The following is a 27,891-nucleotide window of genomic DNA, read 5'->3' on the forward strand; positions in this document are numbered from 1 at the left end:
ACAATGAAAAACATATTTTAGACAAGGGTCTTGCTTTAAACGTGTTTGTTTTAAATTGATATTTGTATTAAACACAACCCTAATTATGACTATTTCTGAAATACGTGATTACGATTACTACGATTACGACTACACTGTAAATCTAAACGGTGAAAATTGGCGGAAAAATGGAGGTCGACATTTCTAGGTCCGACACGATGTCCACTTATCACTCTGAAATTGACCTATGGTTACGCGTGAATTTCGTTAGCGAATATGCAGCACCTTCATTTCACTTTCGTGATCAACTGATCATCAATTCGTAGACGACTATACTAGAGTGTAGGAGATGCATAACGAGACAAAATTGGTATGGGATGCCACCGTAATGTATCCATACCGCCGCTTATCCAGACTGACCGCAAGCTAACCACGGTAGAGTGAATTTCGAATAAACACGATTTATTGCGCCCTGTCCAATGCGAAAATAAGTCGCCTACATGATTTTTCGTAGCAAATGCTCATTGCGATGACTTGACATTTTAATCATCATAGTTTAGGTGCGGCATCAAATTGTTATCGGATCAGTAATTTGGCAGCCTTTGTCCAGTTCAATATTCCACCAAGAATTAAGGCTAAAAAGTCTTTCAATAGGTGTTAACATTGCTAGAGCATGCTTATATCGCTTACAAATTTCGTTATCGCTAAATATGCAACTCATCATGAAGAGTTGTAATTGAGGCGAGGAGATGATTGTTCTGTGTGATTTTCGCTTTATACGGACTAGCCGTACCCATATAAGCGGCTGACTTGTCGTCTGCGCTAGTATGCCTACAAATCCGCACTTACGGATTGAAGAATTTTAATTGCATTGCTTTTTACAGACTCTTCTCAGCCTTGCACAACCACCGGAGAACTCAAGCAAGTGTCCGATTGCGGAGGGGAGTACTACATTTGCGATAATGGTGGGTGGTATTTCAGGCATATCAGCATTTTTTTGAATCATGGTGGCATGTCAGACTACCTTAGGACTGTTCCAAAGGTTTGTTATGTACTATAAATTGTGCAATTGCTCATATAGCTATAAAAATGCCGATAAATCTGAATTCCGTTAAAACTGCGGAGACATAGCTAGCCCAGGACGATTTTATAGAAGACCTGTTATTCATTTCCACGATGTTTGCGATGATTTCAGGTGCATGGAAAATAATGCCATGCCCGGGAGGATTGAAATTTAGCGAAGCTCATAACAGATGCGAATGGGACTACAATGTTGCGGGATGTAGTAGCACGGAGGACGCAGAAACCACGACCACAACGGCAACAACTACAACCACCACCACCACCGAGGGTATGAATAACACCATCATAACACGCCTACCATATACGTTTCATTCTCATCGAATCATGGCTTTATCGTAAAATTTCATTCACAACTTATAACTTCTTCGTCTTGTCTGAGCTATTAACCCCTGCTGCCGAATTTGTGATACCGTGTGGTAGATTCCTTTAATTTTGGCCCGTATAGTCAAAGGTAAATTATGTTCCCAAGTGACTTATACCAGAAGACAATTACCGACCGTGGCGCACAATTCCCTTGTGGGAGATAAGCGCCACTACCACTTTATATAATACTAATACTAATAATAATAGTGATCGATGCAATGACTTGTTGCAAGACACACTGGTATAGTGCTCGATTGGAGTCGATGCTACAGTTCCCGCTGTACGCACTAGCAGACTGACTAATGACCGCTTTAGTTCTCTTGCATTCCTGATCACACCCGCAGATCCAAGGAGCTTTCTTTAATAACACGGAACAGCCAAATAGTAGTAAGTAAAAATGAAAGTGTAGCCCATCTCATGTCTGGCTGTGTCGCACTTGCAGCTAACGAATACACATAGAGACACAACAGGATAGGTCACTAGGCCTACATTCATCTTGAATTATGTAAACACTTCACCCCCACTTCGATGCTATAGTTATAATTGACCGCGAAATCAGGAGCAATCGCCCGGATAGGATAATCAAACTAAAGAAGAAAAGAGAATGCTTATTCATTGAACTGGCTGTCCCAGCTGATCACAACATACTACAAAAAGAATCAGAAAAACAATCGAAATACTCAGAACTGAAAATGAAATGTGAGAAAATGTGGCGATGCAAAATAATTGTACCGATAGTCATTGGCGCTACAGGAGTCGTAAGCAAAAAACTCATGAGACATATCCAACAGATTCCGGGTAACGTCCGATTCGGCATGATCCAAAAGATCACGTTATTGGGCACTGTGCATATTCTTCGGAAGGCCTTGAATGCACCACTGGACGAAAATTACACCTGTGCGCGTCAATCACAGTATAAATTCTGTAATTTCGATTCTTCATTTTCAATTATCTCTACCTCTGCTGTAACCCTTGCCAATTCTTCATCAACCGTAATTCTGTAATCTGACCTCTTCAAGTAGTGCATAGGAATAACAATTTGACTGTACTACTGAAATTTTAAATATTTACTCCAATCTCGCCATTTTCTTTGGGGCAGGTTGCTCCCCGGATGATGTGTGTATTTACCAGTTTTACTATGAATAAAGAATATATTAATAACTCCTACTCGCAAATCCGTTCTATATAAACGGTGAGCTATACACAAGAACGAAACTGCAAGGCCTTGCTAAAAGTGGGCAGACCAGGGATAATAATATAAAGAACATCAACACGGTCAAAAATGAACAACTTAGTCAAAGCACAATGAGTACTTAAACTACAACTTCTACTCTACGTGCAATGGCAGCTCTCGTACATAATTGCAGATGCGATCATTATTCAGAGGTGGTTAGTATCGAAGTACAAGTACTTCAAGCAGATTTTGCCTACTCACACTATACTTACTCAAGTGCATGTTTCTAATTCCAGACTACTTCTACTTGACAGTTTTCAATTTTTTAAGGCAAAACTTGGCCTAGAACATTGTTTCACAACCTTTTTGACCTCGCGGACCGGTAAAACTTCAAAAGAAATGTTGCGGACCAGTTTGTTTTGTTTTGGGGTATTCAAGGTGTTTGTCGACTACTATGGTCCTTTACACCAGGCCGATATTCTTCTTATTTTCCGTAACTGCCGACTTATAGCACGGCCCACCTCTAGGCTTTTGTAAGACACCGCTGACGCGGATGAGGTGGCGAGGAGGAGCCTAGGTAAACCTCCAACACTTAGGTATAGGAATTCGGAAGTCGACCTCGGTCGGACTCGGACCCGGTTGCGGACCAGTAAACCATAAGAAAATCAACCCTAAATTTCATTACGAAAAATGCATACAACTCAAATGTAATATTGGAAACTTCATTAATTGCTGCATTTTTGATATTAGGTATCTATTTATTATACGCGGTTCATTATGAAGTTTCTACGAGGCGAAAACTCTCGAATAAGTACTGCTAAAAACCAGTACGTTGATGGTAATTGTTCGGCTTCCTTTGAAAGAAATTTGACTTTGCTATTTACTGTTTGCCTCAATTGTACAGCAAAGCGTCGATAAATTGCATTTACGAATTTAACGAAGTTTCTTTAGACGTCTCCGTATAGCTTCACCTGTACCTTGTCTGAAACGTAGGCTACTTTTAAACCGTTTTGTACAGCTCTTACAACATTTCGACGTACACCAAAAGTAGACCATGAACTCTCTATTACAATATCGATGTACAAAAATATGTTCCGATTTCCTGAATCAATTAAAATTCTGAAGTTTTATTCATTTAATTAATTGACAAGCGTACAACTTGTTGCAGTTTTGGATTGAGATCTAAAAGTCGAATGAATTTGGACTATTTGGAGGACCGACAGGAAACTTGGCACGGACCGGAGGTTGAGAACCACTGACCTATAGAATACTTACTTTATCTTACTGGTACCGGTACTGCTACTTCAACCTGAGTAGAAAGATACGGTTTTACTTTGACTTTTAATTGAGTATCGACGGCGACAGCTTTGACCATCCCCGTCAGTATTCGAATACAACCCTTGCGGAGAAATATGTAGGGTGGATCAAATAAATAAAGACCTCTCTGGGACCTCTCTGGGATCTCTCACAGCACGAGACATTCCGACCTCTAAACACAACAACTGAACGACAATTTGAAAAATTCGATAAAACGAAATCGATCTGATTTAGATTTGCTGGATTTGTGAACATGAATTCGAATATGATTCGGGATCGAAATATAACTCTGTACTACTCAAAATGGAATATACCAGCCTAGTTCGCAATATTCCGAGCCGAGTTCTATAAATATTTTACCCTGTTTTACTTATAGCAGATTCATCCTCATCTTGCACTACCATTGGAGAGCTCAAACAAGATTCCGATTGCGGAGGAGACTATTACATCTGCGATCATGGCGAGTTTGGTTTTGTACTATATATTCATGATTAATTGTTTATATTATCGTCAAATTTTAGAATGCATTCGCAAACTTGTAACAATAATACCTATAGAGTGCAATATAAGGAAATGGTAACATATCGATGGATGTTCTACGGTTTCTCTATTTGCAGGTGGATGGACAAAGATGTCATGCCCAGCAGGATTAAAATTTAGTGAAGCCGCTAATCAGTGCGATTGGGACTACAATGTCGCAGGGTGTAACACCGACGCTGCAGAAACCACAACGACAACAGCAGCTACTACTACAACTACTGAAGGTTTGCATTTGTAATTGTCATGGCCCAGATACTGATTATATCCAGTAAGTTGCTTGTACGAATTTAAGCTGTAATTTTTTACCGCTAAAAACATGCCCATATATGCCTATTCAACGGCTGTTTACTGTAAATATAAAGGATAGAACAAATTCACTGTTATAATTTGTGCAAATCTACAAATTTCTACAGACCATAGATAAAACCATATTGGTAGAGCCTGGCACAGATACGTTATGTATAGGCCTATGATCACAGCCAACTTACTGAAACAAAGGTGCGATTGCAGTACTGCTTTGGATGATAATTTTATGTGAATATTTAAGACGATAAATTAAATTCTTGAAAATCGTGATACACACCTCTCAACTCGAATCATTTTTATCCAATAGTCGACCCGAATTAGAGGGCTGGAATCACCGTTCCAATATTAACTAAGTGCGAAATTTGTACAGTGCAGTCTGCAGTGATGTATATGGGGCCTCTGGCGTTTATAAACTTATACTATATTATTCTGAGCTCCCCCTCTGATTTTATGATGACCACTATAGGGTAGGCTCAACATATTTTGGAAATCTAAAAAGAGGACACATTTTCAGAAAGTCCAGACATGCAAAACCGGAGAAGAATTCTCAAAAACCGGTAAATTTTTCCCACTTTGTGATCGGTTGACTAAAAAAAAAAAAATCAAAAAAAAGGTCATCTTTTCGCTCAGAGCTAAAATCACCGTTTTTCACTCCGAAATACCCGCCGGAGCTTAATTTCTGTGCTAATTTGTTAATCTCAAAAAAGAGGACAAAAGGGCGTCCTCCGAGGACACTTTCAAAAAAGTCAAAAAAGAGGACAAATCCTCTTAAAAGAGGACGTATGGTAAGCCTACTATAGGGTTACCATGTTTTTGTGGCTCAAATTCCGGACGCTTCTTAGCACCCACTAGCGGATTTCAAAATGAAGCATTAGCACATTGTCGACCAATAGTCACACTAACAAAGCTTTGCTTCTCGACCAGAGGTAGTCGGTTGTGTGTTGTAAGTCGTCATAAGGACCGAAACCACAGTTTTCATCCCCTTCCCGCCAAAATAAACACTGATCTTATAGCAGGGGCGGGCAACTTCTCCAGTCGGTGGGCCAGATATAGGAAAGGTAAATACTTGGCCGGCCGGATTGCTGATTCGATACATTATTCGCACATTTATCCACATATACAAGGAATAAATCGTATTTAATGAATGTATTTTAACGACAGCAATGTAACTTCAAAGCCATTTCTCGCCAATAATGACGAAAACAATGTGGATTTGAGAACAGTATTGTCATACAGGAACCACCATGTCTGCTTCTCTCTGATCAATCAACACATGGTGCAATCCCTAATTAAGATTTCAAGGCGTTCGATAAGCCTGGTACCTTAAATCTACCAAGATATATCAATTCATTAGGGCTTAGTACAGGGGTGACCAACGTTTATGCCATTCACGGCCGCATTTCGACTACTCATGTAGCCTACGGCCGCATTCCGGGGCATAATAGTCGTAATGAAATCATCTGGACTCCAAATACCTATGTAAAAGTGTCTATGACCTTTTCCGGTGAATACTGGACTTATCTATTTAATCACATAGGCTTGCTATACACAACCGACTTCGCGAGTGGTCACTGGTCACTGGTCATGTTGCGGGGTCGTACATAATCGCGCGAGGCGCGAAAATATTTTCAGAGTCACCTATGAATTTCGTCATAAATGATAGTATTTTTCGTATCATTTCTCATCCCATGCGATCAGATTCACCTGTAGATTTGATGGAGGGTGTGTTTTTCGAAAATTTAGGACAAGTTATAAATGATGATACATCTTCAGGTCTGGGCTGTTATTTCTTGACTTACCATCAAGATTGTACGTATAGTGAGGAGCATAAGCGCCGACTTTAATTTTTTTGCGAAGTGGCAAAGTCTTGTGACGTCATAATTGCTCCATATCGATGACGTAATCGTCGCACTAAAACGCACTTTACTGCATTTTTGCCGCCCAGAATCTTGAGATGCACCGATATTTGACAATGGCATGGCCTACTGTAAGTTAATAATGAAAGGAACAATGAAAAATGACCTTGTGCGACAATTTCGGAGTATGAATGTATCGAGTAAAGAAATATGTATGATGGCAAATGAGAAAACGTGTATTCTAATCAGTACAGTATCGCCACGAATGGGTTTTGAGTCTGACACCGTACCGAGTAGCTTTCGTCGCGACAATTGTTTTCTCATTATATCGGTGTATTGCTGTATTGCTGCATTTCCCAATAAATGTCACTGGCAAAGCCTTGTTAGAGAAACGAATCTGCGCAGAAATGAATTCCGATTTGCAAGAACACACCAACACACCCTTCAACTTCGCGCTCCGATCAGACATGGGGTAATCGCGATTAGTAATCGTAATCGATTACGACGATTACAGCATTTTCAAATAATCGTAATCGCAATCGATTACATTTGAAAAAATTCCGAAGTAATCGTAATCGTAATCGACTACTTCCCATATCTAATCGATTTCTTAGTGAAAGAACGATTACTTTTTATTTGTACAAGGACAATGACATAAACTGAACATTCGTGAACAAGGAAAATATATTATACCAGGTTCGTGATAGCACACACGTCTGATTTCCAAATACTATTGCTCATTATTACGTCAGAAGTAGCCTACTAGCTTTGCTCGTCATTGCTTAAGAAGTATCCACAGTAAATAGATATTCGATGTACGTAGCCTACATTAGTGTGATTGTAAGAACACCCGCCGTGCTGTATATCGGGTTATCAACACGTTCCACACGCCACTCCCTTGCAGCAGGATAATTAATCTCCATTCTTCCAAGTTTAAAATAGTAACTTATGTATTGATGTTTGGCTATGCTTTGTTAAACGCAGTTTGACCGTTGCTACTTGGCGAGCAGTAGGCCTATGTAGTACGTACGTACACCGGAAAAAGACTTGAAATTTTGTACTCGCCAAATAAAACATTACGGTTTCCACAACGAAGCACTAAAAATCAACAGCTGGTGATATATATCATAACCGAGCCGTCTTTGCCGTTTATCGCAAGGGCAGCTTGTAGTACATTATCTGTATGAAGTTGTAGGCAGAATTTTATGTTCGCTTCATCGGGCCCGGCTTCATCTTATTCTCATATGACACTACTTGAAACGGGCGTCAATCGTTATTTCACAATTCTTTAGGTACTCAACATTGGGACCTGCCACCATGACCATGGGCTTCTATACCATGTTAGCGTGGGTTGTGGCTAGAATCTGGACCTAAACAGCAATTCGTCCCCCAGTCCAAACGTTGGTCTTTGGCCCCATAGGGTGTTATTTTCAAGTTGAAGACTGAATTTCGTCAATATTATTGGTAATTGCATTATATTACTATTGATTTTTAATCCTCTCTCAGCCACGATGGTCAGATTTACCTGTAGAACTGGGAGCACGAAATTCATAATTATAACATCCGGTATCTTGTTATACTTTAGTTTATGTTGTTAATTCGCGACCTCCGGTCTGTTATATAGTCAAAAGACATGTTTTTTTCAAACCACGACGTCACGAATATAGAATTGTGACGTCCTAGTGGATTGAGATTGACAATTGAAAATAAAGGGTGAATATAGCTCCTTTGACGAAATATCTGGACTATTACTGTTGACCATGTGGAAGACCTCATAATATAGCCGATGTCAAGAGATGGGCAATAGTTTTTCTAGACAGCTTTATTTCTGCGTCCTCTCGGCCGCCAGTTCAGACAAGACAAGAAGATAGCATGCATTGTCATGGGTCCACCAAGTGTCTATTTAACGGAGTCGGTGCTAGACACTTGGCGGCCCTATAGAAATAACAGTACTATCACAATAGTAACTAACAATCATCACATACGCCCATAATGGGTGGGCTGTCACAAACAGACTATTTTGAGGGTTTCAACCATCCCATATCGATGTACGTCGGCCAAATCGAGTGGTAATTGTCCGTAGGCTCATACAACATGTTTTTTGGAAAGTGTTTACACAATTATGGCATAATGTTACAACTTAAAAAACACAATTTAGTTTTTTTTTAAAAGCCTTTGTTTTTAAAACACCGTTTTAAAAATGTTTTAAACAAAGTGTTTAAAACAAGCATTTGTTTTAAATGCAACCCTACTATAAATTATGCATGCTTTTTTAGAGGGAGACGTATGCATTTCAAAATCAAGCTATCCAGAGAAAATTTTCAAGTTAATTAAATCTCTCGAAAAGACTCTATATTTTATGTTGGTTTACGAAATACGTTTGAGTCCCCTTCGATCCCGCTCCCCACCCTATTGGGAAATTTGGGGGGCGGCGGTTTTGCACCTGGCAAGAATGCAAATCGTTGGGTGCGATAAATCGACCTCCATAAAAATGGGCAATCGGTACATTATGACGTAACAAGCAAATGACTCATCTTTTTTTAAAGCGAGTTTGTTATCTCATAGGCCTTTTCAGTGCAATCCTTATATTGTCTTCCGATATAACTTCTAACATGCAAAATGAATGTAATCGTGAGTAATCGTAATTACTTTTCCAATGTAATCGTAATCGTAATCGTAATCGACTTCTTCCTGGTTTTGCTGTAATTGTAATCGTAATCGCAATCGCTTCATTCCGAAGTAATCGTAATCGCAATCGATTACATTCCTGAAGTAATCACCCCACATCTGGCTCCGATTACCAAGACTATCACCATATAGTGTCCTATATGGTGTCGACACAAGCAAATCTCACGGCTCAGTGATATTGTACACGTCACAATTTTCATTTGGCTACAGTCAATTTGACGGTCAATTTTTCATTGTTATGGAGATTGGCATTGGGACGCAACAATGCTGTCCGTTTTTTTCTCTTGAGCTACTCTCTCGTTTCGCCAGACAGCATTGTTGCGTCCCATTGCCAATCTCCGTAACAATGAAAAATTCGAGGCTGATTGTGAGGGTTCCAGGGGCGCAAGCGGAATAAAATTTATATTTTCGTAATCAGTGCAGAGTCAGCTTTTGATTGATACCCGTTTTACCAAATTTAATGCTCGGCAAGCCGGCCAAAAAGGACCGTCAAATTGCCTGTAGCCAAATGGAAATTGTGACGTGATACAATTTCACTGAGCCGTGAGATTTGCTTGAGTCGACACCATATAGGACACTATGTTATCACGAAGCTAGCTAGCTCACGAATGGTTTTGTAAACGAATATGGGCGCACATAATTTAGAATTCAGAAAGGCAGAACGTCTATTTGGGCGCCTGGCCGGGAGAGGAGATCAAGGAGGATGGTGCTTCTCAGCACACGCTATAGGCGCGTAGCCAGTCGAACAATTAGTGGGATTTGGATTTTTTTTTCCAAATTTACCAATACAGCATCAATTCAATTCCGGTCAAGTATATGTGTAATTGGCGATCATATAATATCTTCGTATTGACGATCTAGGCGTATGATAAGCTTGCCAAAGAGTCCGAGAGGGCTGTCAATTGGCGAGTTCCTGATCTCTGGTGAACAATTAAATATGCTCGTGTATTACGCAATCTCGGCGACAGTTTTCGCAAATCAAAATGTCCGAACTTGATGGCACCGATTTCAAACCTATGTCATCTTTCAGAACTCAAGCCATGATACACCTTCTGATCGTTACGTTGAAGTATTAGCGGAAATCGTTGAAGTTTGTTTGCAGCGATTCGATGTTATTCAGTTTCGCGATGTTGCTTTTTAATCAATGACATAAAACAATCGCTAATTAGCATAAACTCGACCGCATTGTCTCCACACCAGCGAGAGATGGAGCCAAAGCATGCTAGACCCGAGACGCGATAGTTGGCCAGCAATGACATCTTTCGCACCAGGCCTATTGCAGAGACTATTGTGTAGGCCAGCGATGATATCGTGCACACCAGGCCGAAGCTGCCAATGCAGAATACAGATGCGATTACGCAGGCAAGCGATGATATAGTATGAACTGGGCTTATTACAGATGCGATTGTTCATGTTCAAGCCTGCGGACCCTGGCTTGTTCGAAACGCGATAAATCAGGCCAGCGACGATTGCCACGCGCATGGGAATGAATGACCTAATTTCGCGACCATCTCACCGGGAGATCATCATAGACTCTTCTCGCTAATTGACAGCACGTTTCTTGCAAATCGGCCGCGCGGAATACTGATAAGACAATTATTGAATTACAACTGAATATTAGAGTTAGAATGATCATTTCGAAATGACGGGGTTTCGCGTTCGACCCCCGAAACTCTATGGCTACGCGCCTGACACACGCACGTATCGAAATCGAAGACGTCCCGAACGAGGTCGCATCGATTCGCCTGATTACTAATTACTGGTCGTAAGTCACTTGGGCGTTTGAGCATTTTGTACCTCGTAACCTCGTAAGTCGGCGCCTATGGTGAAGAGCAGGGCCGTAACAGCACTTCGTCAGGCCCCCCCCAAAACTTTGGTCTTGGGCCCCCCATAGGGTTATAGACCGAACTTCTGGGGGGCGAAGCCCCCCTCCGGCGATACCCTGTTTACCGCTATTTATCATATTCGTTGGGAGTTTGTTTAGTGAATCAGCTTTTGTCGCCTAAGCGCGCGAAGCACGGGAAAATTCTAGAATTCATGACTGAATCGGGCAGTATGATCGGGAATTGCATATATATTCTTATCAATTTTTATCTTCTCTCTGCTCACGTAATCAGATTTGCCGGTGGAGCTTAGTGAGGTGTGTTTAAAAAGGTAGGACAACTATAATAATTAAATATCTTCGGGCGTATACCCGTTGGCAGGAACGAAACAGCACCTCGTCAGGCCCCCAAAGCGTGTGTCTTGGGCTCCCATAGGGTGATGAAACGACCCCTCCATCACGTTGTTCGCGTTTGTGACGAAATCATCTGTACTGTATTGTGAGCCAGCGCGAGGCGCGAAAATTTTCGATAATTTATGATAAATCGGTCAATCAGATCGGCGATTGCATATATATTATGCTATCAATTTATTGTCCTCTCTACTCACGTAATTAGATTTACCGGTAGAGCTGAGTGAAGTGTATTGAAAACGGGAGGGCCCATAAATAATAATTTAACGTCTTCGGGCGGGCGGACCCGTACATATGACTTCGTTACATGATGTTTCCTGACTTCCAGTCTGCTATATCAAAAAAGATAGAATCGCCCAAACGTAGGCTTCTAAACTAAGAGACGCACACGATTTCAAATAGGTATTTCTTCACTGGCATAAAATTTTTCCCAGCGGGATGGTATTTGTCTTGTGAGGTTCAGATTGCAGGAACATTCGGCGACAGTCATTTAGGCGCCTATGGACAATTAAACCTATATGTATTTTGTATATATAACGAAGTCTTCGGTCAGCATAAGGGCATAGACCTTTTCGGTCAAGGTTTTCTCGCTGCCGATCGTTCTGGCGCACTTCTTGGAGTCGCATGTTATATGGCCTAAAACTTGATTCTATGTCTTGGTGGGTCGTGACGCGGTAAGGTCCCAATACCCAATAATAAAGATAAACGGCTACTTGAATTCGCGCGCAGCGCAGAAAAATTTTGAAAAAATTGCATAAATTTTCAAAAAATACTCTATGATTTATGCTAATTCACGAAATAATTTTGGGCCCCCTTCGAGCTCGGGCCTCCCCCCAATTGGAGGGTTTGGGGTGCGGCAGTTACGGTGCTGGTGAAGAGTACAGGACTCCGAGTTGGTATTTCTATATGAGACGAATTATTTTCCTCTGGTGTTCACGCCTGTACTGTGGCGCTATGATTGCAAAGGGCGCCATCTATATTGAAATCGACAAACGAAGTCACATTGTATCGCAGGCAGCGCGAAGAAACGTTCAAGATTAATTAGGATCTCTCAAAAAATCGAGACTCAATTTGTAATTTTAAATTGCATGTTGACGGCCGCCAACACATACTAATTGAATTGCTTGTCCACGACCGCACAAATTACCTTCTACGGTGCAGGCTGGCCACCCCTGTTTAGTAGGTGACGAGATATAGCCTGGTTGTTCAACAGGACTCTTCAAAAATGACTTTTTTTCTCAAATCGTACTGGCTACTTGATAAAATTGTTAGGTTACCTAATTTAAGCCTACACACCAAATTTGGTTCAATTCCAACCAGTAGCCGCATTGCTACAGGAGAAGAAAGTTTCTATTTATGATATAAAAATAAATACAAAATTTGTTTAAAACTTTCTGTTCACCTCATGAAAGTGTTAGGTTGTCTATAGAAACGATTTTCACCAAATTTGGTTCAATTTCACACAGTGGAAGCGGAATTATTGCCGTCGAAAAATTTGGATTATTAATAAAATAGTATTTAAGGTGACCAATTCTTTGATTATTTATTATAGTGGTGCCCACCGTAAATACTATTTTATTCAAATCCAAATTTTTCGACAGCAATAACTCCGCTTCCACTGTTTGAAATTGAACCAAATCTGGTGAATATCGTTTCTATAGACAACCTAACACTTTCATGGGATGAACAGAAAATAATAAAAAAATTTGTTATTTATTTTTATATAATAAATAGAAACTTTCTTCTCCTATAGCAATGCGACTACTGGTTGGAATTGATCCAAATTTTGGTGTGTGGGCTTAAATTGGGTAACCTAACAATTTTATCAAGTAGCCAGTGCGATTTGAGAAAAAAAGTCATTTTTGAAGAGCCCTATTGTTCAACTGTGTGGCCTCTTTTATCTCGATAACGAATTCATGCGGCCCGCACCCTCCACGAAATTTGAAAGTGGCCCGCGACCCGTTTTGAGCTGGTGACCCCTGACACAAGCGATGTCTTACAAAAGCCTAGAAGTGAGCCGTGTTATAAGTCGACGGTTACGGAATCAAAAATAAGAAATATCGGTCTAGTGTAAATGACCATTGTAGTCGACAAACACCATGATAACCACAAATGACATTAGGGTTGAGTACATCGTAAATGCCGACAATGCAAGTCTCTCGCTTCGACTAACTTACGAGTAAGCACCCCCTCGCTCGCTGCGCATACATGTGTATAATAACATACAGTCACTAAAATTTGACGTTTACGCAAGTAGTGGGGAATCTCGCAAGCCACATTATCATGTAAGACGCAAAACTGTCCGCGGGCCGGACAAAATCCCTTCGCGGGCCGTATGCTGCCCGCCCCTGTCTTATAGGGTAGGCGAGGGTTATCGATGAAACTTCTGGGGTGCTTGCTATAGCCTATGCATCTGGTTTCTATATGTATCTAATCCTTTAATTTTTTAAATGAATTCTGTCAATAATATCATGGTTCGTCCATATATTAGCCTACTATATAGTTTTGATCCTCTCCCCACCCACATGATTACAGTTAGATGTAGAGATGGTGGAAGATGATGACTTCGAAAATGCAGGGAGCCTAATTGTACATCGTTAAGTCATGTTCATGGCACACCGATAAGATTATTTATTAGTTTAAGGCCGGTGCGCATCACTGAGCTTAATAAACACCATGCATCCGATGGTTTCCATTCTTTTATGGTCGCGACTCCATTTCCGATTTGAAAATGTTCCGTGGCCCAGTTCAAAATTTCATAAGTTGATTTTTAAAAAGAGGTCAGCACCTTTACCCGGACTTACTCGCGGCCTATTTTGGAAGCTGGTTACGTTCAACATCTTCGCGAACCCCAGAATAAAGGCAAACGACCCCAAGGTTTAGAACCACTATCTTTGAAAAAAAGCATTAAAACAGGCCCTTTAACCTACTGGAAATATACAGTTCTCATATAATTGCGATTAACATTTGACTCATTTCAGTGAGTGAAGGTTATTTTTATATGTTTTAGATTGTAGTATTTGCGAGGGCGGAGTCGCCATATTAAAATCAACATACGTCAACCTAAATCTCGCGAAGATAAATTTCATGCAGCATAAATCTGCCTAAAAATTGTTGATTTACGAAAAAATTACGAGCCTACTTCAAGCCTTAAAAATTTGACACAGTTTGAACAGTGAAATTCCGGACATGTCCGGGAAATTCCGGACGTATGGCGACCATACCTATTATGTACCTGCAATACTTTCTACCATCTACTCTTATTAAGTCAATTATGTCCGCATTGTTCATGCAGTCGAAGTCTATAACCTGTACTGAGTGCGTATGTTGTTATAGAGCCAGGCAAGAGTAAATGTGATTATATACGACAACGAATATATTGATTTACGAATGCGAGTTACAAATGGTAGTAATACAGATCGTATGGTAATAAATGGAATCATATGAATAACTAAAATTTTAGCAGATTCTTCGGCATCCTGCACAACCAGCGGAGAACTCAAACAAGTGTCTGATTGTGGAGGCGATTACTACATCTGCGATCATGGTAAGTTCGGATTTAGTTTTGCTTCCTATTATTATTGATAAATTTTGACAAGGTATGCCAGCAAATTGTTGGATGTCATATTTTGTTGCCTTACGCTTGGCCTGTTTCCAGGAAAATGGACACAAATGTCGTGCCCGGCGGGACTTAAATTTAGTGAAGCCGCTAATCAGTGCGATTGGGACTACAATGTCGCAGGATGTAACACCGACGCCGCAGATACCACCACGACAACCGCAGCTACTACCACAACTACGGAAGGTTTGCATTTGCAATTTCCATGGCCCAAATACTGAATATCCAGTAAATGGCTTGTACGAATTTAAGCTGTATTTTTTTAACACCAAAAACATGTAAAATAAATTTTGACTTGCACAAATGCCCATATGCCTATTCAACGGATGTGTACTGTAAATATAAAAGACAGGACAAATTTACCGTTATAATTTGGGCAAAGCTACAAATGTCTACAGACCATAGATAAAACCATATCAGCAGAGCCTGGCACTCATACGTTAAGTATATATGATCACAGCAAACTTACTGAAACAACGGTGCGATTGCAGTACTGCCTTCGATGACAATTTTATGGGAATATTTAAGACGACAAATTAAATTCTCGAAAATCGTGACACGCACTGCTCAACTTGAATCATTATTATCAAATAGTCTACCCGGATTATAGATGGCTGGAATCATCGATCCTATATATTAATTAAGTGTGAAATCTGTACAGAGCAGCCTGCAGTGAGGTATATGGGGCCTCTGGCGTTGACAAACTTATACTATATATCACTGTGAGCTCCACATCAGATTTTATGACGACCCATATTATGTACCTGCAATACTTTCTTTCTACATCTACTCTTATTATTAAGTCAATGATGTCTCCATTGTTCAGGCAGTCGAAGTCTATAACCTGTACTGCGCGCGCATGTCTTTATAGAGCTAGACAAGAGTAAATGTGATTATATCACGACAACGAACATATTCATTTACGAACGCGAGTTACAAATGGTAGCAATCTAGGTAGTGTGGTAATAAATGGAATCATAAAATTAGTAAAATCTTAGCAGAATCTTCCGCATCCTGCACAACCAGCGGAGAACTCAAACAAGTGTCTGATTGTGGGGGCGATTACTACATCTGTGATCACGGTAAGTTTGGATTTGGTTTTGTTTCCTATAATTGACTGATTTTGGCAAGGTATGACGGAAAATTGTTGGATGACATATTTTGTTGCCGTACGTTGTTTCCAGGGGAATGGAGACAAATGTCGTGCCCGGCGGGACTTAAATTTAGTGAAGCCGCTAATCAGTGCGATTGGGACTACAATGTCGCAGGATGTAACACCGACGCCGCAGAAACCACAACGACAACTGCAGCTACTACAACCACAACTACTGAAGGTTAGCATTTACTATTTGCATGGCTCAAGTACTGATTTCCCCGTAAATTGCTTGTACGAATTTGATCCATAATTTTTTACCGCCAAAACATGTAAGATAAATTTTGAGTGGTCCATATATGTCTATTCAACGGATGTTTACTGTAAATATAAAGGACAGGACAGATTTACTGTTATAATTTGGGCAAAGCTACAAATTTCCACAGACCATAGATGAAACCATGCATATGATCACAGCCAACGAACTGAAACAAAGGTGCGTTTACCTTACAGCACGGGTAGGCAAAAATTTTGGCTTGCCGCCCACACTTCAACATCTGGATCCATTCGCGAGTAGCACTATAGTAAATAGATATTATATTATTATCTAAAACGTAATATTTTTATTTAAAGTTGCCGGAGGAACATAGATATATTATAAATGTATATGTGAATCAAAATTAATATTCGCGTCAGAAATCTTGATAAGATCTTATAAGTTGGTCGTCCTCAATAACCAATTTGTCAAATTAGCGATGAAAGTCGCTTGTGCCAATTCTTGCAGCAGGACGAAAATTTGAATCTGTGGACAACGATCATAGATCCTACTTTTGCTTTTCCTCCAGGACAAAACACACGCGCAAATGAGTTTTTCCAAGCAAAGCACTTAAAGTAATAAACTTTCTAGAGTCCCCTTTGTTCATGCAGACGAAGTCTATAACCTGTACCGCGTGCGTAGGCTATGTCTTTATAGTGCTTGACAGAAATGCATGTGATTATATCACGACAGCCGTATATATTCATTTACGAATGTGAGTTACAAACGGTAGCAATCCAGGTCGATGTGGTAATAAATGGAATCCTATAAATAAGTAAAATTTTAGCAGATTCTTCCGCATCCTGCGCAACCAGCGGAGAAATGAAGCAAGTGTCTGATTGTGGAGGCGATTACTACATCTGTGATCATGGTGAGTCTGGATGTAGTTTAATTCCCTATTATTGACAAATTTTGGCAATGTATGCCAGCAAATTGTTGGATGACATATTTTGTTGCCTTACGCTTGGCCTGTTTCCAGGGGAATGGACACAAATGTCGTGCCCAGCGGGACTTAAATTTAGTGAAGCCGCTAATCAGTGCGATTGGGACTACAATGTCGCAGGATGTAACACCGACGCCGCAGAAACCACAACGACAACTGCAGCTACTACAACCACAACTACTGAAGGTTAGCATTTACTATTTGCGTGACTCAAGTACTGATTTCCCCGTAAATTGCTTGTACGAATTTGATCTATTATTTTTTACCCCCAAAACATGTAAAATTAATTTTGACTTGAACATATATGCCTATTCAACGGATGTTTACTGTAAATATAAAGGACAGGACAGATTTACTGTTATAATTTGGACAAAGCTACAAATTTCCACGGACCATAGATAAAACCATATCAGTAGAGCCTGGCACTCATACGTTATGCATGTGATCACAGCCAACGAACTGAAACAAAGGTGCGATTGCCTTACAGCAGGGGTTGGCAAACCTTTTGGATTGCCGGCCGCACTTCAACATCTGGATTCATTCGCGAGTCGCATTATAGTAAATAGAGATTATATTATTATCTAAAACGTAATATTTTTATTTAAAGTTGCCGGAGGAACATGGATATAATATAAATGTATATGTAAAAAAAATTAGATATACGCGTCAAAAATCTTGATAAGATCTTATAAGCAGGTCGTCCTCAATAACCAATTTGTCAAAGTTAGCGATGAAAGTCGCTTGGGCAAATTCTTGCAGCAGGACTGAAATTTGAATCGGTGGACAACGATAATAGATTCTACTTTTGCTCTTCCTCCAGGACAAAACACACGCGCGAATCGGTTTTTCCAAGCAAAGCACTTGAACAATAAACTTGCTAGAGTCCCCATTGTTCATGCAGACGAAGTCTATAACGTGTACTGCGTGCGTACGCTATAGGGATGGTGTGAACCTCTGAAAGGTTCAGGTTCGTGTGAACGCGAACCTTTTTGAAAGGTTCTGTGTGAACGCGAACGTGAACCTCGTGACGTCATGTGACGTCATATTGCTAATTTAAACCCTATATTTCAATGAAGTGATAGACTATATTAATGTACAGTACACGATATACCTAGCGATGACTCGTGCCACATAATATCAGAATGCTGAAGTAGGCCCTACATATTGACGTTTTAAACGTCGCTAAATGTATCAACTGAGGCAATCAAATGATATAATAATCCCATAAAATCAATATCTTCCGTCTCTTTGCCAACAATTTCGATGCGGACTTGCCAGCGAATATAAGCTTACGCCTGAACGGTCTAGGCCAGACCGGACAATGTCTTCGGCGTCTGAGTATTGTTATATTGAGCAGAGTGCTGAACGGGTTTCTATACTTGCTGCCGACATTACCCCATTAACAAGTTATACAGCAGTAGCCAACACCCTAATTGCACGGATTTGCTTGTTGTGATACAGTAAACATATGAAGTCATGATTGACCCGTACGCCCGCTAGATTTCTACACCAGAAAACGATATCACTCTCACTGATTGGTTGAATAAGCATCATTCGCTGACTACAGTGTATTCACAAACGGAAAGCTTGATATTTCGAGCAAACTTTTGTAACAAGGCAAGTAAAATTTTTGAGATTGTCAAGGTGTATGCTCGTTTTTAGTGTTGATTGTTTATGCTGCCAGCGCCATGCATAGAGTGGTTTGCAGTTGAATTGCAATAAATGTGAACCAAAGATTTTAGAATGAAGTAAAGATTTTAATATATGCAAAAGGTTCACAGGGCAGAACCTACCAAGGTTCTGTTGTGAACGCGAACCTCAAAATTTCCGAGGTTCACACACAGAACGCGAACGTGAACCTCACGTTCACACCATCCCTAGTACGCTATGTCTTTATGGTACTCGACAGAAATGCACGTGATTATATCACGATAGCCGTATATATTCATTTACGAATGTGAGTTACAAATGGTAGCAATCCAGGTCGATGTGGTAATAAATGGAATCCTATAAATAAGTAAAATTTTAGCAGATTCTTCTGCATCCTGCACAACCAGCGGAGAACTGAAGCAAGTGTCTGATTGTGGAGGCGATTACTACATCTGTGATCATGGTGAGTCTGGATGTAGTTTAATTCCCTATTATTGACAAATTTTGGCAATGTATGCCAGCAAATTGTTGGATGACATATTTTGTTGCCTTACGCTTGGCCTGTTTCCAGGGGAATGGACACAAATGTCGTGCCCAGCGGGACTTAAATTTAGTGAAGCCGCTAATCAGTGCGATTGGGACTACAATGTCGCAGGATGTAACACCGACGCCGCAGAAACCACAACGACAACTGCAGCTACTACAACCACAACTACTGAAGGTTAGCATTTACTATTTGCGTGACTCAAGTACTGATTTCCCCGTAAATTGCTTGTACGAATTTGATCTATTATTTTTTACCCCCAAAACATGTAAAATTAATTTTGACTTGAACATATATGCCTATTCAACGGATGTTTACTGTAAATATAAAGGACAGGACAGATTTACTGTTATAATTTGGACAAAGCTACAAATTTCCACGGACCATAGATAAAACCATATCAGTAGAGCCTGGCACTCATACGTTATGCATGTGATCACAGCCAACGAACTGAAACAAAGGTGCGATTGCCTTACAGCAGGGGTTGGCAAACCTTTTGGATTGCCGGCCGCACTTCAACATCTGGATTCATTCGCGAGTCGCATTATAGTAAATAGAGATTATATTATTATCTAAAACGTAATATTTTTATTTAAAGTTGCCGGAGGAACATGGATATAATATAAATGTATATGTAAAAAAAATTAGATATACGCGTCAAAAATCTTGATAAGATCTTATAAGCAGGTCGTCCTCAATAACCAATTTGTCAAAGTTAGCGATGAAAGTCGCTTGGGCAAATTCTTGCAGCAGGACTGAAATTTGAATCGGTGGACAACGATAATAGATTCTACTTTTGCTCTTCCTCCAGGACAAAACACACGCGCGAATCGGTTTTTCCAAGCAAAGCACTTGAACAATAAACTTGCTAGAGTCCCCATTGTTCATGCAGACGAAGTCTATAACGTGTACTGCGTGCGTACGCTATAGGGATGGTGTGAACCTCTGAAAGGTTCAGGTTCGTGTGAACGCGAACCTTTTTGAAAGGTTCTGTGTGAACGCGAACGTGAACCTCGTGACGTCATGTGACGTCATATTGCTAATTTAAACCCTATATTTCAATGAAGTGATAGACTATATTAATGTACAGTACACGATATACCTAGCGATGACTCGTGCCACATAATATCAGAATGCTGAAGTAGGCCCTACATATTGACGTTTTAAACGTCGCTAAATGTATCAACTGAGGCAATCAAATGATATAATAATCCCATAAAATCAATATCTTCCGTCTCTTTGCCAACAATTTCGATGCGGACTTGCCAGCGAATATAAGCTTACGCCTGAACGGTCTAGGCCAGACCGGACAATGTCTTCGGCGTCTGAGTATTGTTATATTGAGCAGAGTGCTGAACGGGTTTCTATACTTGCTGCCGACATTACCCCATTAACAAGTTATACAGCAGTAGCCAACACCCTAATTGCACGGATTTGCTTGTTGTGATACAGTAAACATATGAAGTCATGATTGACCCGTACGCCCGCTAGATTTCTACACCAGAAAACGATATCACTCTCACTGATTGGTTGAATAAGCATCATTCGCTGACTACAGTGTATTCACAAACGGAAAGCTTGATATTTCGAGCAAACTTTTGTAACAAGGCAAGTAAAATTTTTGAGATTGTCAAGGTGTATGCTCGTTTTTAGTGTTGATTGTTTATGCTGCCAGCGCCATGTATAGAGTGGTTTGCAGTTGAATTGCAATAAATGTGAACCAAAGATTTTAGAATGAAGTAAAGATTTTAATATATGCAAAAGGTTCACAGGGCAGAACCTACCAAGGTTCTGTTGTGAACGCGAACCTCAAAATTTCCGAGGTTCACACACAGAACGCGAACGTGAACCTCACGTTCACACCATCCCTAGTACGCTATGTCTTTATGGTACTCGACAGAAATGCACGTGATTATATCACGATAGCCGTATATATTCATTTACGAATGTGAGTTACAAATGGTAGCAATCCAGGTCGATGTGGTAATAAATGGAATCCTATAAATAAGTAAAATTTTAGCAGATTCTTCTGCATCCTGCACAACCAGCGGAGAACTGAAGCAAGTGTCTGATTGTGGAGGCGATTACTACATCTGTGATCATGGTGAGTCTGGATGTAGTTTAATTCCCTATTATTGACAAATTTTGGCAATGTATGCCAGCAAATTGTTGGATGACATATTTTGTTGCCTTACGCTTGGCCTGTTTCCAGGGGAATGGACACAAATGTCGTGCCCAGCGGGACTTAAATTTAGTGAAGCCGCTAATCAGTGCGATTGGGACTACAATGTCGCAGGATGTAACACCGACGCCGCAGAAACCACAACGACAACTGCAGCTACTACAACCACAACTACTGAAGGTTAGCATTTACTATTTGCGTGACTCAAGTACTGATTTCCCCGTAAATTGCTTGTACGAATTTGATCTATTATTTTTTACCCCCAAAACATGTAAAATTAATTTTGACTTGAACATATATGCCTATTCAACGGATGTTTACTGTAAATATAAAGGACAGGACAGATTTACTGTTATAATTTGGACAAAGCTACAAATTTCAACGGACCATAGATAAAACCATATCAGTAGAGCCTGGCACTCATACGTTATGCATGTGATCACAGCCAACGAACTGAAACAAAGGTGCGATTGCCTTACAGCAGGGGTTGGCAAACCTTTTGGATTGCCGGCCGCACTTCAACATCTGGATTCATTCGCGAGTCGCATTATAGTAAATAGAGATTATATTATTATCTAAAACGTAATATTTTTATTTAAAGTTGCCGGAGGAACATGGATATAATATAAATGTATATGTAAAAAAAATTAGATATACGCGTCAAAAATCTTGATAAGATCTTATAAGCAGGTCGTCCTCAATAACCAATTTGTCAAAGTTAGCGATGAAAGTCGCTTGGGCCAATTCTTGCAGCAGGACTGAAATTTGAATCGGTGGACAACGATAATAGATTCTACTTTTGCTCTTCCTCCAGGACAAAACACACGCGCGAATCGGTTTTTCCAAGCAAAGCACTTGAACAATAAACTTGCTAGAGTCCCCATTGTTCATGCAGACGAAGTCTATAACGTGTACTGCGTGCGTACGCTATGTCTTTATGGTACTCGACAGAAATGCACGTGATTATATCACGATAGCCGTATATATTCATTTACGAATGTGAGTTACAAATGGTAGCAATCCAGGTCGATGTGGTAATAAATGGAATCCTATAAATAAGTAAAATTTTAGCAGATTCTTCTGCATCCTGCACAACCAGCGGAGAGCTTAAGCAAGTGTCTGATTGTGGAGGCGATTACTACATCTGTGATCATGGTGAGTCTGTATGTAGTTTCGTTTCCTATTATTGACAAATTTTGGTAAGGTATGCCAGCAAATTGTTGGATGACATATTTTGTTGCCTTACGCTTGGCCTGTTTCCAGGTAAATGGACACAAATGTCGTGCCCGGAGGGACTTAAATTTAGTGAAGCAGCAAATCAGTGTGAATGGGACTACAATGTCGCAGGATGCAACACCGACCCTGCAGAAACCACCACCACCACAGCCGTAGCTACTACTACAACAACAACAACAACTACGGAAGGTTTGCACTTGCGTATATCATAGATAGAACCTGAATTCGTACGGTGTGCATGTACTGAAATACAGGTTTCATTACGGAACGGTTAGGGTAGCATTTTGCACAAATTGTGTTTTAAAACATTTGGTTTACAACATGTTTTAAACAGTGTTTCCAAAATGCCTTTAGAAAATCATGCTTTTCCAAACGTTGTATAATTATATGCCTTCCGTATATTCCTGTCGGGGTTGAGCACGGAATATGTATTGTGGGCTTTCCACCAGTTATTACGCACAACCACTATATACTATAGGCCTTATGGAAAAATCCGTATCTACATTCATTACTCAGTTATTGTGTTGCAGGGGCTATTCGGTATAGGTTAGATCACATTTAATTCATAACAGTGCTTCAAACGTATCCTAAACTACTTACTAAAGCACAAATCGGGTTAATTATTGCATTAGCCGTATCCACAGCCACAACCGTAGCAACTACAATCATGACCGAGGGTATGAACTTGAATATATTTGATCATAATATCACTATAGAGCAGTGGTCACCAACACGCGATTCGCGGGCCGCATGCGGTCCGCCAGGTCATATTTTGCGACCCGCGACCTGTTTTCAGATTTCGGAGGAACGCTTAGTAAAGCAGTTCGAAATGGTGAAACTGCTTTCAGTAAAAAAATATTATTGTTGTTGTTTTTCAAAACCAAGTATTCTCCTGTGTCCAAGACCACTATTCCTCACTAGCTCCCACAGCTTCGGCGATGGTAATATCATTCCACGTTAAGTGTTACTTCGAAGACTACATAAGCCTGCAAAACAGAAGCGGCTGTATTGAGTTCACGTGGTAGGCCTACTGACATGGAGAATGTTAGGTGGATAGTTCAAAACAAATAGATGCTAACGTTAACCATGGAAAACGTATGATGTGAGTCTCGTAATCAACTGTTCCCCGGTGTCTTACAGACCCAGATGCCTGTACACATGAAGCATTGATTCCGACAGACGAATGCAGCGGGCAATTTATTCAATGCGTACATGGTAAGCTAGTTATTGTAAGTGTATAATACAATAATCAAGTCTGGAGTTCTAATTCGTTTGATCGTGGTGTTGCTACTGCATAAGAATCGTTCGACAATGCGTTGGTTGCACGGATGTTAGGCCTAATGGTTCATGAAAAATAAACGCGTCACGCAAATATAAGTATAGCATCCGCGATATTGCAAACCATTTAAAGGAACGAAATCCATCATGCATGCAGAGGAAAGCTATGTTATGCCATCTGCGATATCTAAGCCCATTTGTAGTGTTATTCGGTCAAGTATATGAAGTTTCCTCTTACGCCTATGGATCTGATATTTATTCGACGATCTGGATATGTGATGGTCTAAGATTCGAGAAATGTTAGACATTTCAATATCATTCAACCCAAACGTTAACTATGATTATAGCACAGTTCTGTGAAATCTGCAGCGATATACTCCTTTCTGTCAGTTGTGCATCATATATAGGCTTGTATCCGTAAACGTTATTTTCCTGCTCTTTCCCTGCGTCTGCGTTTTTAAAGCATCGTATTACTCCTCATTTTGCAATCCAATCCAAGTATATCTCAATGACAATTTGACTTTATAGGCGAGGAAGTTATCATAGAATGTCCAGCTGATTTGATATTCGACGTGGAGACGGGCCGGTGCGAATATGAACAGGACGTGGCGAGTTGCGCCGCCATCACACAAGGTATGATTAAGACATCTCTATACTCCGAAACTGCATCCAAAACATGATTTTTCTGCAACTGTTGTTGTTTCCTTTTTGTATCGCGAAGTCAAAGAAGAAACTGTGTGCGAGCATGATTGGCTGCGCATCAAATGCGAAGACTCAAAGAAAATCAAAGTCATCTCGGCAAGTTTCGGAAGAAGCTCGAAGGATGTGTAAGTGCACAACGCGTGCCCGCGTGGCAAAGAATGCGTGATTTTCACAATGCATTGATTACCGTATTCAACGTAGAGTGGCCAATAGTGCTGCAAACTTGCATATACTGCCGAGTGTACATTGCACAAATGCAGAGCACAAGCAAAATTGCATAATATATGTTTTATCCGAGACTATATACCCAGCGATCGCTGTGCACTGTGCAGTGGCTACTAGTCGGTAAATTGAGTACATTACAGTAGTTTCTAAACCGAGTATTATACGCTCATTAGTACGTCAAAGTAGTGTGAGCAACGTGAAAAGTTCAAATATTATACAACCGCAAAGAATATAACGCCAGTTCAACATCACATAGGGTTACCATACGTCCTCCCTTTTGAGGAAATGTTCTCCATTCGTTCAAATGTCCTCCTTTTCGACAATTTGTCCTCCTTTTTAGCCTAAAATCCACGAAAGACGTTAAAATACGGCCTAAAAGATAGAAGACGGGTTACGCGGCAATCGGATCTGAACAATGATTTTTTTTAGTCAACACAAGATTTCCAGTTAATAGAACAAAATCAGCTTTTTTCAATTTCGGAAAACTAACTTTTATGATTTGATAAAAGTGTCCACCTTTCACGATTCCAAACTATGGTAACCCTAAGATCACATAAAACAATATTTTGTATTCATCCGATCAAATTTTCTTCATTCCATTTTGTGGCAATCACGACTTCGCAGACATGTTATTTCAACCAACATGCGTAGCTTGATATGTTTCGTGTGCTGCGATACAACCAATCGAGATATGTGGCTTTCCACAGTGGAAAATGGAATCGAAACTATAATTCTAGATGGTGAATTAACCCTCGTGTATTGGAAAGGAGCGTATAATTTCGGCAATCGAAAAATATCATTTCTCACTACACGACTCGAATCATAAGAACTATTAATCGAATCATTGCACAGTGTCCTATTCGTAATATTGCTTGCTGCATGATGCAACTCCGTCACAACAGAAAGTATATATACCATATCATAGATGAGTTTATGTCATCGTATGTGTCAGGCATGGTCAGAACCGCATCTCAGGGTTGTAACCACGTCACAAGGCTCCGAGTTACAAGTCAATCTCACTTTTATAGGTTTGGCTCGAGCTTCTTTTTCAATTCACCATCGACTCAAGCCTCTCGAGTCATGTGCCGCGCAATGACTCGAGTCAAAGTCGAGTCAATACACAGATTGACTCCAGTCGAGTCGAGTCATTTCCGTATTTTGAGAAAATGACTCGAGTCAAGTCGAGTCATCAGAAAATCGTGACTCGAGTCGAGCCATGACTCGAGTCATTATAACCCTGCCGCATCTAAAGGTCGTCTATGTGGGCCTTTGGCTATTTTTGGTTTTTGTGTCCTGACTTCAGAAATATAAATCGCACATTATAGGTAAATGGCTATTTTTGGAGATAGGCCTACCCTACTTCCAAATGCAGAATGCGGTTAGCCTCACCCGTAATTACTCAGCGGTGCGATCTTGCAAGTGATAGCGGAGGTGCTCAATACTTCGTCAATACGTTGTCGTTCCTAACCAAGACGTTACCAACCAGCTTTCCAGCCCTTTCAAAAACTATCTTCTCGCACATATATATGTGACATCTTACCGAACGTTTCAACATACAGTATCTAACAACTTATACAATCTAACAAGACCACAATGATGCCAATTAGACACCGTTACCTACGGTAAAGCGACAAGTACAGGCTCTAATAATGACGTAAGTGACATAACCCTCGCGATTACGGACAAATGTATGCGAGCTATTGCTATTGCGACACAGCTACCGATTTTCACTCTTGCGCTATTGCAGATGCCGGTACGGACTGCTGAAGGATACGAATTGTCACTCTTCGAAAAGTGACAGCGTGGTATCAAAGAAATGCGAAGGGAAATCTCGATGCAACGTATGGGCCAGCATCTGGCTCTTCGGCGATCCGTGCTTTCTGACGTACAAATATCTGCAAGTGGAATATCAGTGCGTGTGAACGGCCGCTCGGAATTCGAATTTGTTGTCTTATTGAACATAATTATCTCATATATGTTAGCATAGATCAGAGCATAACCAACAGTAGCTATCGGTTATATTTTGTCATCAGTGGGAAATTTTGTCTATTATGTACGTATATTGCAAAATAAATGCACCGACGAGGCCATAAACCAATGCAACTGAGAAGCTGAGAAGCTGAAGACACGTAGCGTAATACGTAAGTCTCAGGCTATATATCATATGGTAATGAGAATCGACGATGTGTTGGATACGAACAGCTGTGTACTAGTTTCTCGTCGCTACAGATCAGGATTTTAGTTTACAAATGTGCGAAATAATCGGCAAATACGCTTTATATCGGATCGCAGGTATACGCTACTCTGACCTGATCACGGGGCACAGGCCAGACTTGGACAACTAGAAAATTTTCAGCTTTTCCAAATCAGATTAGAATTAGATTACTGTCATTTCGCTCTAATTTAGTGAAATTAGACAACTAGAATTATCTAGTTGTCCAAGACTGACACAGGCCATTTACGACCGGATTATGCTGATTTTACTGGTCTATTCCGAATCGTTTCTATAAAAGGTATTCAAAGACAAATATAATATAAAGCCGATCGTTGGCGAATTAACATGG

General features: G+C 40.3%; 1 protein-coding gene across 10 annotated transcripts in view; it reads left to right on the plus strand.

The window, feature by feature from the left end:
• LOC145439159 (chondroitin proteoglycan-2-like) overlaps positions 1-27,421 on the plus strand; it is a 34,133-nt gene extending 6,712 nt beyond the window's left edge. For 3 of the 10 annotated variants that reach the window (XM_080316646.1, XM_080316636.1, XM_080316637.1), the window contains exons 2-21: positions 864-944; positions 1,175-1,330; positions 4,293-4,376; positions 4,534-4,680; positions 15,003-15,086; positions 15,198-15,344; positions 16,157-16,240; positions 16,343-16,492; positions 17,355-17,438; positions 17,547-17,696; positions 19,540-19,623; positions 19,732-19,881; positions 21,725-21,808; positions 21,917-22,066; positions 22,958-23,041; positions 23,150-23,311; positions 24,263-24,337; positions 24,929-25,033; positions 25,122-25,227; positions 27,075-27,421. In XM_080316646.1, the coding sequence (XP_080172772.1) occupies positions 864-944; positions 1,175-1,330; positions 4,293-4,376; positions 4,534-4,680; positions 15,003-15,086; positions 15,198-15,344; positions 16,157-16,240; positions 16,343-16,492; positions 17,355-17,438; positions 17,547-17,696; positions 19,540-19,623; positions 19,732-19,881; positions 21,725-21,808; positions 21,917-22,066; positions 22,958-23,041; positions 23,150-23,311; positions 24,263-24,337; positions 24,929-25,033; positions 25,122-25,227; positions 27,075-27,249 (2,342 nt within the window). In that variant the 3' untranslated portion in view covers positions 27,250-27,421. The remainder of the gene's footprint in view (positions 1-863; positions 945-1,174; positions 1,331-4,292; positions 4,377-4,533; positions 4,681-15,002; positions 15,087-15,197; positions 15,345-16,156; positions 16,241-16,342; positions 16,493-17,354; positions 17,439-17,546; positions 17,697-19,539; positions 19,624-19,731; positions 19,882-21,724; positions 21,809-21,916; positions 22,067-22,957; positions 23,042-23,149; positions 23,312-24,262; positions 24,338-24,928; positions 25,034-25,121; positions 25,228-27,074) is intronic. The other 7 variants (XM_080316643.1, XM_080316645.1, XM_080316644.1 and 4 more) reach the window with 7 other exon arrangements.
• Positions 27,422-27,891: the final 470 nt, after the last annotated feature.

This window comes from Botryllus schlosseri, chromosome 5 (assembly GCF_051294905.1).
Source record: "Botryllus schlosseri isolate E-star chromosome 5, Bs_hap1, whole genome shotgun sequence".
Lineage (NCBI taxonomy): Eukaryota > Metazoa > Chordata > Ascidiacea > Stolidobranchia > Styelidae > Botryllus > Botryllus schlosseri.